The sequence below is a fragment of the Eurosta solidaginis genome, chromosome 5 (genome assembly GCF_040869045.1).
Source record: "Eurosta solidaginis isolate ZX-2024a chromosome 5, ASM4086904v1, whole genome shotgun sequence".
Lineage (NCBI taxonomy): Eukaryota > Metazoa > Arthropoda > Insecta > Diptera > Tephritidae > Eurosta > Eurosta solidaginis.
The window spans coordinates 159,514,934-159,527,829 of NC_090323.1; the positions used below are offsets into that span (position 1 = coordinate 159,514,934).

Below are 12,896 nucleotides of genomic sequence, written 5' to 3' on the forward strand. Positions count from 1 at the left end.
ACACAATATAATGTATCACATGAACAAACAGAAAACTGCGCCATTCTGATTTGCAGCCACTGTATATAAAAATAAATGACAATATTTAATATAAGCCATGCGCCTAACCTGTGTGACCTCCTTTTGTTACAGTCTGCATATATGCCGCCCGTTAGCCTACCTAGAATTTTACCCTTAAACTAAAACGAATACTTTGTATTGCATAAATGCATTTTTATTAAAAAATTACAACATAATTGTTTATTTATGCACTTTACAAAGTAAGCAAATTCGCTGCGAGAATCGTAAATATTTTATAATTCCTTGCAAGGGAACACAAATTAATATGAAAAAAATAAAAATAAAATTTGCAAAGAAGCTTAAATAAATATACTTAAATTGTGTAGGTAATGAAGTCTGTTGAATTACAATTGAATTGCCTGCATTATTTTTCCACGGCGCGCATATTTTTCTATTATAAAGACGTCGTGTGTTTTATTGTTGCTTTTCTTTCATTTATTTTGTTTTTATTTCAGTCTTTTCGCAAATTAGTTAGTAATTTAGTATTATTGTAGATTTTGTTGACATTTTATAGTAATTTTTTACATACTTAGTTGCAATTATATATGCAAATATGGAATTGATAAATTTGCATAGAACACACAAAGTGCATAACGCACTTGCAAAACCACACACACATAAATCAACAAATGCAGTTACACGCATTGGCGCAAATTTGCAATTTTCCATGGGATCCACTTTGTACTTCACCTGTGCACCTCAGAATGAGCCCAGCTGCTACATCGTTGAGGCTATTTATATGTATGTGCATATGTGTAAGAGCAGCTTAATGCCCGATACATATATCCATAGTAACGATGGGTCGAATCTTTGCACCCCCACCCACTTTTGTATACGAAGCCTATCAACATATACATATATATATATATTAACGTGGGTCTATTTGTATGGACGAAAGTTAACCGATATCGCGCCATCGATTTTTCGATAGGATTTGGGCTGAGGAAAAAAAGTTCCACTACGCATACCCAAAAAAAATAATTTTCGAGCCTGCGAAATTTCATGTTTTTGACTTTTTTTCGACTTTGATTTTTAAGATTTCTTGCATGACCTACTAAAAAAAATAATTTTTTTTTTTTTTTTTCAAATAACTGTTATCGACAACTTTTTAGCGGACATTTTTGAGTCGGACAGGGTATTCATGAAAATTTTACAATCAAATGAAATTTTTTTTAGTAGGTCATGCAAAAAATCTTAAAAATCAAAGTCGAAAAAAAGTCAAAAACATGAAATTTCGCAGGCTCGAAAATTATTTTTTTTGGGTATGCGTAGTGGAACTTTTTTTCCTCAGCCCAAATCCTATCGAAAAATCGATGGCGCGATATCGGTTAATGAATCGACCCAGTCTAATATATATACTTAATAAATATAGCGCCTTCCATGTGTATGTGCATTAGGCTGGGTTGGAATAAATAATTGCTAAACAAAACCTCTCAATTTGAAGCATATCTTTGCATGGTTGGACCCATTCTTGACTGCCAGTTCAAAACCACTCTATCTAGTAAATTTTAACAAAACTGTCTTTCTTCCAAATCGATTGATAATAGTTTTTTCATTAATGTACTTTTTTGAAACAAACTCTGAGATAGGGCGTTGTTGAACTGAGTTCTGAGATAATTTTTGGAAAAAGTCTGTGGGATTCTTGAAAAGAGAACTATTATGTAGAGTATTTTTCAAAAAATGGCTGAAATAGGGTGCTTTCTGACAACAAGCAAGATAGGGAGATATTCCCCTGAGAAATCAATATGTTGAGTGCCTCGAAACATAATATTTTTTTCCTCTTTTTTTTAATACTTGAAATTACATCTTTTTACGATACCTCGAAAACGTAAGCTTCCAATTTAGAGACACTCTTATCCATCTTTTATATTTCGTAAGGCGTGCGACTTACTTTAATGTACATTACTCGCATGTGCAGTGCATAAACAAGTTAAGTCAGTCTAATAGTCAGCCTTATTGTTAGATCGGTTAGACGATTTGTCAATAAGCCTGTCGTTCAATTTTTGTATTGGCCTATAAATTTAGTTGCTTACTTAATCTTGAAATAATTTAATGTTAATGACAAAATTACACATTTATTCATATGAATACATACAAACTCTTGAATATATATACAAATGCGCTTATTAAGGCGGTGCGATTTTTTTCCTCTGAAGAACTTTGCTTAAGACACTAAAAAATCGATTCAACCCTGCGGGGAAATTTATTAGATACTTTTATAATTTTTTTTTATATTACTAATGTTTTTAGTCCTGAACACTTAAAATTAGAAAAAAATCAAAATCAAAATCTGTTTTAGACCCACATTGTCTTAAGCAAAGGTGTTCGAAATGGTTCGTGATATCGCCTATGCGGTGTTTTAGGGGTTTCGGTGCGCAAATATGCGACCCACTCTAATGTGTAAAAATGGGCTCTGCTAAAAGTCTGGGATAAGTCGCATGGGTCGAAATTTTTCCTTTTGTCTACGCATTTCCACATTTTAACCGTTTATTTCTGAACGAGTACTGTCGAATAGATCCGTTTTGTAACCCTGCAGGAACGGTCGCACAGATGCTCTTTCTACCCCTATATACTAAGACTTACGAAATGTTCTGAGGAGCTTTGCTTAAGTAACTACTTAGTATGGGTCTAAATACGATTTGGAGCAAACGATTTCTAAATGGCAGTTTAGTTTTCAGGTAATTTAGCCTGATTCTGTTTAGCGATCGAGATGCTTAACGAACGATACCTGCGTTGGCGATATCTCTACCATTATGTGCTTAGGCTACCGTTTATCATCTAGCTTTACGTTATTTATTAACTGCATGAAAGCAATTGTCAAGTTTGTTTTCGTCCTTTCCTTTTGACACTTTGTTTTTGCTTCCGAGATTACATAAGAGTTTTATTTTTACCTCAGAAGGATGCCACTTATTTGGAGTTTACTTTAAAATTCAAGGAGATATGGTTATATGGGTACCAAACAAGATGTATTTCAAGTAGTTTTTTAATATAAATATAATCGTGACTTGAACTTACACAAGTTTGATTTTGAATTTGAAACGTTTTCCATTTTCAATGTCCCTGCCAATCGGTCCACTGTAATGTGTACTGTCCAATATTTTCAAAACAAAATTTGCATGCAAGCTAAGTTAATATTGACATAAGAACACATGATTTCTATTTATCCAGCAATTTATTTAAATTATTCTTATGAATTAAGTAAATTAAATTGCTCATTTATGATTTAAACATCAATTTCTAATGATGCTTTTGATGCATTAGTGCCTCATTGTTGATATGAGTAAATATAAGGCTATATGCAATATAACATAAATTACATACACCAGCGAGCAAAACAATAGGGGCAAAAATATTTGTAATTATTCAGTTATTTCCACTTTTTTGTTCTCGATAGCTATAAGAAAATTAGAGTAAAAAATTGTTAAATATAAATGCGAATTTTGAGACTTCAAAGTTTTACTCTGTTAGAGTAAAATAAATGAAGCTACTAAAGTTTTCTATAATTATAAAAAATTTGGAAATATTGATAGAAAGTTTTAAAAACTTCTCTTTTTTTACACCAGGGTTATTTATATAGTGGATACTTAACTCCCACTGAAGCTTACTTGTTAACAAGTAAGGAAGGCTAAGTTCGGGTGTAACCGAACATTACATACTCAGTTGAGAGCTGTGGAGACAAAGTAAGGGAAAATCACCATGTTGTAAAAAGAACCTAGGGTAACCCTGGAATGTGTTTGTATGACATGTGTATCAAATGGAAGTGGGCCATAGTTCTATAGATGGACGCCATTTAGGGATATCGCCATAAAGGTGGACCAGGCCTGACTCTAGAATTTGTTTGTACGATATGAGTATCAAATGAAAGGTGTTAATGAGTATTTTAAGAGGGCGTGGGCCTTAGTTCTATATGTGGACGCCTTTTCGAGATATCGCCATAAAGGTGTACCAGGGGTGACTCTAGAATTCGTTTGTACTATATGGGTATCAAATGAAAGGTGTTAATGAGTATTTTAAAAGGGAGTGGACCTTAGTTCAATAGGTGGACGCCTTTTCGGAATATCGTTATAAAAGTGGACCAGGGTTGACTCTAGAATGCTTTTGTACAATATGGGTATCAAACGAAAGGTGTTAATAAGTGTTTTAAAAGGGAGTGGGCCTTAGTTCTATGGGTGGACGCCTTTTCGGGATATCGCCATAAACGTGGACCAGGGGTGACTCTAGGATGCGTTTGTACAATATGGGTATCAAATGAAAGGTGTTAATGAGTATTTTAAAAGGGCGTGGGCTTAGTTCTATAGGTGGACGCCTTTTCGAGATAAAGCCATAAAGGTGGACCAGGGGTGACTCTAGAATGTGTTTGTACGATATTGGTATCAATTTAAAGGTATTAATGAGAGTTTTAAAAGGGCGTGGGCTTAGTTCTATAGGTGGACGCCTTTTCGAGATAAAGCCATAAAGGTGGACCAGGGGTGACTCTAGAATTTGTTTGTACGATATGGGTATCAAATGAAAGGTGTTAATGAGTATTTTAAAAGGGCGTGGGCTTAGTTCTATAGGTGGACGCCTTTTCGAGACAAAGCCATAAAGGTGGACCAGGGGTGACTCTAGGATGCGTTTGTACAATATGGGTATCAAATGAAAGGTGTTAATGAGTATTTTAAAAGGGCGTGGGCTTAGTTCTATAGGTGGACGCCTTTTCGAGATAAAGCCATAAAGGTGGACCAGGGGTGACTCTAGAATTTGTTTGTACGATATGGGTATCAAATGAAAGGTGTTAATGAGTATTTTAAAAGGGAGTGGGCCTTAGTTCTATATGTGGACGCCTTTTCGAGATATCGCCATAAACGTGCACCAAGGGTGACTCTAGAATATGTTTGTACGATATGGGTATCAAATTAAAGGTATTAATGAGGGTTTTAAAAGGGAGTGGCCCTTAGTTGTATATGTGAAGGCGGTTTCGAGATATCGACCAAAATGTGGACCAGGGTGATCCAGAGCACCATCTGTCGGGTACCGCTAATTTATTTATATATGTAATACCACGAACAGTATTCCTTCCAAGATTCCAAGGGCTTTTTCTTTCGCCCTGCAAAACTTTTTCATTTTCTTCCACTTAATATGGTAGGTGTCACACCCATTTTACCAAGTTTTTTTCTAAAGTTATATTTTGCGTCAATAGACCAATACAATTACCATGTTTCATCCCTTTTTTCGTATTTGGTATATAATTATGGCATTTTTTTCATTTTTCGTAATTTTCGATATCGAAAAAGTGGGCGTGGTCATAGTCGGATTTCGGCCATTTTTTACACCAATAAAAAGTGAGTTCAGATAAGTACGTGAACTGAGTTTAGTAAAGATATATCGATTTTTGCTCAAGTTATCGTGTTAACGGCCGAGCGGAAGGACAGACGGTCGACTGTGTATAAAAACTGAGCGTGACTTCAACCGATTTCGCCCTTTTTCACAGAAAACAGTTATCGTCCTTGAATCTAAGCCTCTACCAAATTTCACAAGGATTGGTAAATTTTTTTTCGACTTATGGCATTAAAAGTATCCTAGACAAATTAAATGAAAAAGGGCGGAGCCACGCCCGTTTTGAAATTTTCTTTTATTTTTGTATTTTGTTGCAAGATATCATTACTAGAGTTGAATGTTGACATAATTTACTTATATACTGTAAAGATATTAACTTTTCTTTAAAAATTTGAATTAAAAAAAATTTTTTTTAAAAAGTGGGCGTGGTCGTTCTCCGATTTTGCTAATTTTTGTTAAGCTGACATATAGTAATAAGAGTAACGTTCCTGCCAAATTTCATCATGATATCTTCAACGACTGCCAAATTACAGCTTGCAAAACTTCTAAATTACCTTCTTTTAAAAGTGGGCGCTGCCACGCCCATTGTCCAAAATTTTACTAGTTTTCTATTCTTCGTGATAAGTTCAACTCACCTACCAAGTTTCATCACTTAATCGGTATTTGGTAATGAATTATCGCACTTTTTCGATTTTTCGAAATTTTCGATATCGAAAAAGTGGGCGTGGTCGTTGTCCGATATCGTTCCTTTTAAATAGCGATCTGAGATGAGTGCCCAGAAACCTACATACCAAATTTCATCAGGATACCTCAAAATTTACTCAAGTTATCGTGTTAACGGACAGACGGACGGACGGACGGACATGGCTCAATCGAATTTTTTTTCGATACTGATGATTTTGATATATGGAAGTCTATATCTATCTCGATTCCTTTATACCTGTACAACCAACCGTTATCCAATCAAAGTTAATATACTCTGTGAGCTCTGCTCAACTGAGTATAAAAATTCCACAAAATGTTTTCAAAGTAGTAGACACAGAGTTTTAAAACGTTGTTGAATTTTCGAACTTTTTCGAAAAGATTTTTTTGATTACATGGCACAATTTTTCTTAACTATGTTAATAGCTTTATTTTATTTGACGAACGAGACGCTAAACGAACGATACCAGCGTCGGCAATGTCGTCTACTAATGGTACTCTGAGGCTTATCGTTGTCGTTTATCGTCTAGCCTTATGTTATTCGCCAACTGCACGAAAGTAACTGTATTTTTGGCACTTTGTTTTCGCTTTCACAGCAGCTGCTCGTGATAGAAATAATGTAAAAGTCGAATTTTATCGTTTTTCCTATCATATCTTAATCGTGCTACAAACAGACGAACGACGATCGTTATGGATACGATAGCGTCAAAGGTAACAATACCGTAAACTTTTTTTCAAATTAACGAACATAAAAAAGACTGAAACTAAAAAGGTATTATTTGAAAAATACAGATTAAAATTTTGATCCGTTTATTTCCACAAGACTGTATAACTACAACTTAGCTGCCGATTTTTTTTGTATCTATGCCTAAGTAAAGCGTAACTTATCTTAGATGACAGTTTAGAAATGCTCTACTCATGATTTCTTCGAGGGTGACCCTAATTCAAAACTATTTTCAAAAGTTTCTTATCTTAGCATTTTACTGTTCTGAGTTTGTTTCAAACCGGCCTATCTTGAGTGCCATTTCGCACCCTGCTCTTTATTGTGACTTCTTTGAGGACAATCCTAATTCTAAACTCTTTTCAAATCATTTTCTATCTAAGCATTTTATTGTATCTGTATTTGTTTCAAAACGGTCTATAGGTGAACTCCGTTGAAAAATGACCTATCTCACATACCTTTTTTTATAAACATCCTTTCCCAACTGAAAATGTATTGAATTAATATTGGGATAAAACTTTTTTGAAAATAATTCTATTAGGGCGTTTTCGAAACGGCAATTGATATTGCAGGCCGATGTGCCACCAAATATTATATCTAGTCTCTTTAAGATAGGAGCTCATTTTTCTAAATTTTGTGCCAGTCTGGAAATATTTTTATAAGAATTGGTTGCCGAGTCTCCCTACATTAGAATCTCAGAATTTGAACTACATTTAAGATGCCTCTATATAAAAATCTGTCTAAAAAATATCCTTTGTTAGGCTTCTGAGTTCGTTCGCCTATCTCTGATTTACAGCATAAGAGAAAGAAAAAATAAATTAGAGAGAAATAAGAAACATATAAATTAGGGAGGGTCAAATTGTATGTGGAAAAATGGGGAAAAAACTTCAGGTGCACATTCAGTTTCTGAATCTATTGGTCATACTGAGTAATATTGTTCATGGGACCATAGGTCTGAAATGAATTCCGAGCCTCCCTAATTTTGTTAGAAAATTTTATATCCCAATCCGAATCCGAATTTGACATTTATTTTCATGTATTTTATTTGTGAGAGCCGCTATTCGGATTGAGATACAAAATTTTCTAACAAAATTAGGGAGGCTCGAAATTCATTTCAGACCTATAAATAAATATTACCTAGTATGACCCATAGATTTAGAAACTGGATGTGCCTTTTCAACAATAAATTTGACCCACCCTAATATAAAGGCTATAGGCTTCTGCCATTTAGCAAAACTATTATACTCTCTAGAACAATTGTGGCTACGCGACTTATGGAAAATTACACTGATCTTCCATAGCTCCCAGAAAAACTTGTTATTCAAAAATTCCCCTTATAAACAACTACTTAAGTACTAGTATTAAGAAATTTATAAATAATTCTTCACTTACCCTCTCTTCTTCGCGTATCATCTCAGCAATTTCCGGTTTAATCTCCATTTCATCATGATGTCCCACCGACGAACCACTACCTGCTCCCGCGCCTCCATTTCCTGCTCCTGCACCTACACCAGCAGCTAGCGAAGCACCAAGCGCCGAAGCCATAGCCGCATGTGAATGTGCCGCTGCGTGTAGTGGATGTTGAGCGGCAAATTGTTGCGCAGCAGCTGCAGCATGATGATGACGATGATGTGGATGATGAGGATTATGTGGATTAACGCCCAAAGCAGCTGCTGCAGCCGCTGCAGCAGCAGAATGCGAGTGAACATTCATGGAAATGCCGCCAGCATTAGCCACAGATGGTGAAACTGACATTGCACCTTTATGACCAGCAGCCGAAGGCATTGATGGTGGTGAGCTGCTACGACCATCTGATGGACGATATGGATGGCCTGCACTGTGTGTAGATGATGTTGGTGTTGGTGGTGCGGAGGGTATTACAGCGCCAGGTGTTGGTGTGCGGCGCATATCGGCAGTTGCAGATGCCGAACTTGCTGCTGCGTTGGAGGACTGTGAATTATTTTGTTGCGCATTCAGTGCAGCATTGTTATTATTACTGTTATTGTTGGAATTTGGTGAAGCGAAAGGATTGCGTACAATAGTTGAAGTGGTCATGGCAACGGTTGGTAGGGGTTGTGACATTGCATTTGTTTCGGGTGCCTCAGCAGTTGCTGCATCGGAAGCGCCACTATCAACGGCATTTGAGTTCGACACTTCAGCTGCATTAGCTGTTTTGGGCATTAATATGGCAGCGCCAAAACGTGTATCGGTAAAAATGCCATCTCTTGAACGTTTGCGCTGGCGCTGTGCGCTTAAATTTAAATCGTAACCTGCGGCATGTGGATACATTACTTTGCCCAATGTGGCATCTAGCATGCGTTGCCGTTTCGGTTTCTGACAACCATCTTCCGTGCTAGCTCCCTCCTCATCACTTTCAGCTTCTTCTTCATCATCGAACACAGTCATGCGCTGTTCGGGAACCATAGGATGTGGTGAAACGACGCTATGTCCGCCACCGCCAGAGCTTACCTCCGCAAGGCCACGTATCTTTAACATTTCAGCTACTTTAAGCAGGGGATTTATCTGCTCCTGACTCACATTGATCTCACCTTTATACATAAACTCCATTATGGCTTTCAGCTCTTCCCATCGTACATCACGCATTATTATAATTGGATGTTGGCAAGGATTATCATAAAAGAGTGCCTGAAAGTATGGCGAGCAAGCGGATAATACCATTTTGTGCGCCTTAATAGACTGACCTTCGCAGGCGAGTGTTACATCAACGAAGGACTCATTTTGCAAGAGCTCGTCGAAGACATTTGTCAAATTTGTTTGATAGTTGTTCCAACGCAAACAGAACTGTTGCTGTTGTGGATTGCTCGCCACTGCCGCTGCGGCAGCCATTTGCTTTTTAGATTTTAAACCATTTGGCGAAATAGTTTTGCGTGTAGTGGAAGATCCCATTGGAGGTTTCATCAATTTCGTTTCAAATCTGCCCAAAGTTGTAGGCATCCCAGCAGGTAGGGGCATGTGTATAGACGTCGCATCCAAACCTCGTCTTTGCTCGAACTCAAATAAGGCAGCATTCATACGTGTCAATATTTCTGCTGATGCTGAATCCAAACTACGCCTATGATGATCTGGTGAAGTAGGTAATGAGCGCGACTTTGGCGCTATGTCGATTCGCATATCTGAATCTTCATCGAGCGTCGAACTCATGCCGACAACTTCGCTGGTGGTGTATGGGCGTGGCGGTGGTGTTATATCACCGCTCACTACGGCACCCACAACTTTCGTCGTTGTAGAGCTACTGTTATTTGTATCTATTGTGGTTTTTGTTTGAAGATCTGTGTCATTATCAAGTTGTTTCTGTGCTGCTAGAGACTGCTCCATTGCTTCGGTTAGTTGTGCGCTGGATTGCTGCTCAGTTTGCTGCGTGTTCATTGCGCTATATTTTGTTGGTGGAGTTAATTCACTGCTTTGCGCAGCTGGTGTGATTGAAATTTTGGCCTCAATAATATTTTTGCCACTATGAAATATTGGTGATGTTGTGTCGCATGCGCGTGCATTTATTTCACTATCACCACTTTCGGAAACGGGCGATTGATAGCCTGCGATCATTCGCTCAGCTGCTTCGGTGTGTTTTTGTGTATAGTCTATAATGTCTTTTGTCATATCCATTGCCACTCTTTATGTTTAAATTTTTGGTGTTTGTTGTCGTGCTAGAGTTTAAAGTTTTTCACACGCCTATTTTAAGTGGTGCACATTTTGTTATTTTAGTCCACTCTGGAGATTATTACAAATTAATGAATAACGAGAAACTTCAAAATAAATGTCATAATCATTGTGTACAGAAAAAGCGTGATAACTTATTCGTCAACTGCCTGACAGAATGTTCAAGATGGCTACTTTTTAGCATTTTGGCAGCGGTTTGACAGAATGTTCATTATGGTGGCGCATACGGTCGGCTATCTTTAGCGGGTGTTAGAAAGAGATGCAGGATAAGACCACGATAGTAATTTAAAAAATCGGGTGGCCCAATCTATTTCACGTCTATATAAAAGATATCACACTTATCCCATCAATAATGATCATAATATCGTTCCAAAGCATTAGCGATATTACGGAAGCTTATCGGAAGCGGAATCGTAATCATATTCTACGAATGTGTTGCATCGGCATCGAAATAGAAACCGAAAGCGGAAGTCAATGTAATTATTATGCAGATAAGTTGATAAAAAGCTAGCCCCAAATATTAAAAAATTTTAATAAACATTGCTTGTGCAAATCAGAATGAGAAATATAAATCAATTGAAACATTCAACATTTCGGAATCTCAAGTGAAGCTCCGTAACATTCCTAGTATGCTTATATAAGATAATTGTTTTTAATTCAAATATGTTTGGTAAGTTTTAAAATTTCAGGATTTATGCATTGTCATTGCCGTTGTCATTGTCGTTTGAATATTTACTTATCTAACTCAGAAATATGTGGCGGCCACCGTGGTGTGATGGTAGCGTGCTCCGCCTATCACACCGTATGCCCTGCGTTCAACTCCCGGGCAAAGCAACATCAAAATTTTAGAAATAAGATTTTTCAATTAGAAGAAAATTTTTCTAAGCGGGGTCGCCCCTCGGCAGTGTTTGGCAAGCACTCCGGGTGTATTTCTGCCATGAAAAGCTCTCAGTGAAAACTCATCTGCCTTGCAGATGCCGTTCGGAGTCGGCATAAAACATGTAGGTCCCGTCCGGCCGATTTGTAGGGAAAATCAAGAGGAGCACGACGCAAATTGGAAGAGAAGCTCGGCCTTAGATCTCTTCGGAGGTTATCGCGCCTTACATTTTTTTTTTTTTTAACTCAGAAATATACTTGGATGTACTCCAGGTCGCAACGGAAAACGGCCGAACACGTTCTATGGTCGTGTTCTGCGCTCGACAGACAAAGACTATAGCTATTTGGGTTGACACGCATCTATTTAGAAGCACCAAATAGATTAGGTCATAGAAGCTTTCTATTATTTTAAAAGAGTACGTAGTTTTGTTTTTTTGTTTTCTTGATGTTTGATAGGGGCCTTCAGTTTGGTCGTCGAACAAACTTGTGGTAACACTATAGACTATATCTCATAATATTCGACTATTTGAATAATCTAGTAGTCGATTGGAATTTTTTTTTTTTTATAAAATATTCGATTATCAATATAATAATAGATTCGTGTTCGTTTTTGAATGAGTTCTGCGATTCGTAAATATTTTGTAAATTTGTATTGTTAAATTTTTTTCATTTCCGTAATTTTAAAAGTTATGAAGAAAGTTCGAGAAGTAGATTTGTACTGTTTTAAAGCACTTCGATTAAATAAAAAAGTATTTTATTGGTAAATTTGATAGCCTTGTTTAATATAATTTTATAATTTTAATTGATCTTTAGGCCAGATTATGAGTGAGTCTATCATACATATCCATATTGTATTCTTGATGATAACTTCAGGTTGAAGTCGAAATATCGAACAAATAAATATATTTTGAGTACTACTAAAAAAAGAAGTTTTATTCAATAATCTGGCTTAAAGCTCAATTCAAATTATCAAATTATAAAAAAAAGTATTGAAATAAAAATTGAATTACATAAATAACAAAAAATTTTCATGGCATACAAATTTCGGACGAATAATTTTTTTTCATTACAATTTTATTATTCGTTTTATTTTTGCTGTTTTTCTAAAGTTCGTAAACTTTTTTTCAAAACTTTTTTTAAAAATTCATTGCATAAAAACTGCGATAGAATATTTTTGTTCTTATTCTTCCGCCATATTTACGAAATTTTTTTTAAAGGATTTCGAAATTTTATTTGAAAAATGGAAAGCGGATTTTTATTTTATACAAACTAAATTTTTATAAAAAAAAAATATTTAAACTTTTCATAGCACACAAATTTTGAGCGATAATTTTTTTCGTATTCTATCGGAATATTTTCGAGACTTTTGGATAAATTTTCAAAATTTGTTTTAAAGGCTTTCCATTTTTATATGGAAAGTAGTTTGTACTGTTTAGAAACTAAATTTTTATAAAAAAATTATTTATACTTTTCATTGCATACAAACTTCAACGAATAAATACATATTCAGAATTCTACCAGAATTTTTTGTTCAATATTATTA

General features: G+C 36.0%; 1 protein-coding gene across 5 annotated transcripts in view; it reads right to left on the bottom strand.

Annotated features, from left to right (window-relative positions):
• The window catches only part of bab2 (bric a brac 2), a 196,715-nt gene that overhangs the window by 171,969 nt on the left and 11,850 nt on the right, over positions 1-12,896 (bottom strand). For 4 of the 5 annotated variants that reach the window (XM_067792379.1, XM_067792378.1, XM_067792380.1 and 1 more), the window contains exon 2: positions 8,192-10,528. In XM_067792379.1, coding sequence (XP_067648480.1) covers positions 8,192-10,423 — 2,232 coding nt within the window. In that variant the 5' untranslated portion in view covers positions 10,424-10,528. The remainder of the gene's footprint in view (positions 1-8,191; positions 10,529-12,896) is intronic. The other variant, XM_067792377.1, reaches the window with a different exon arrangement.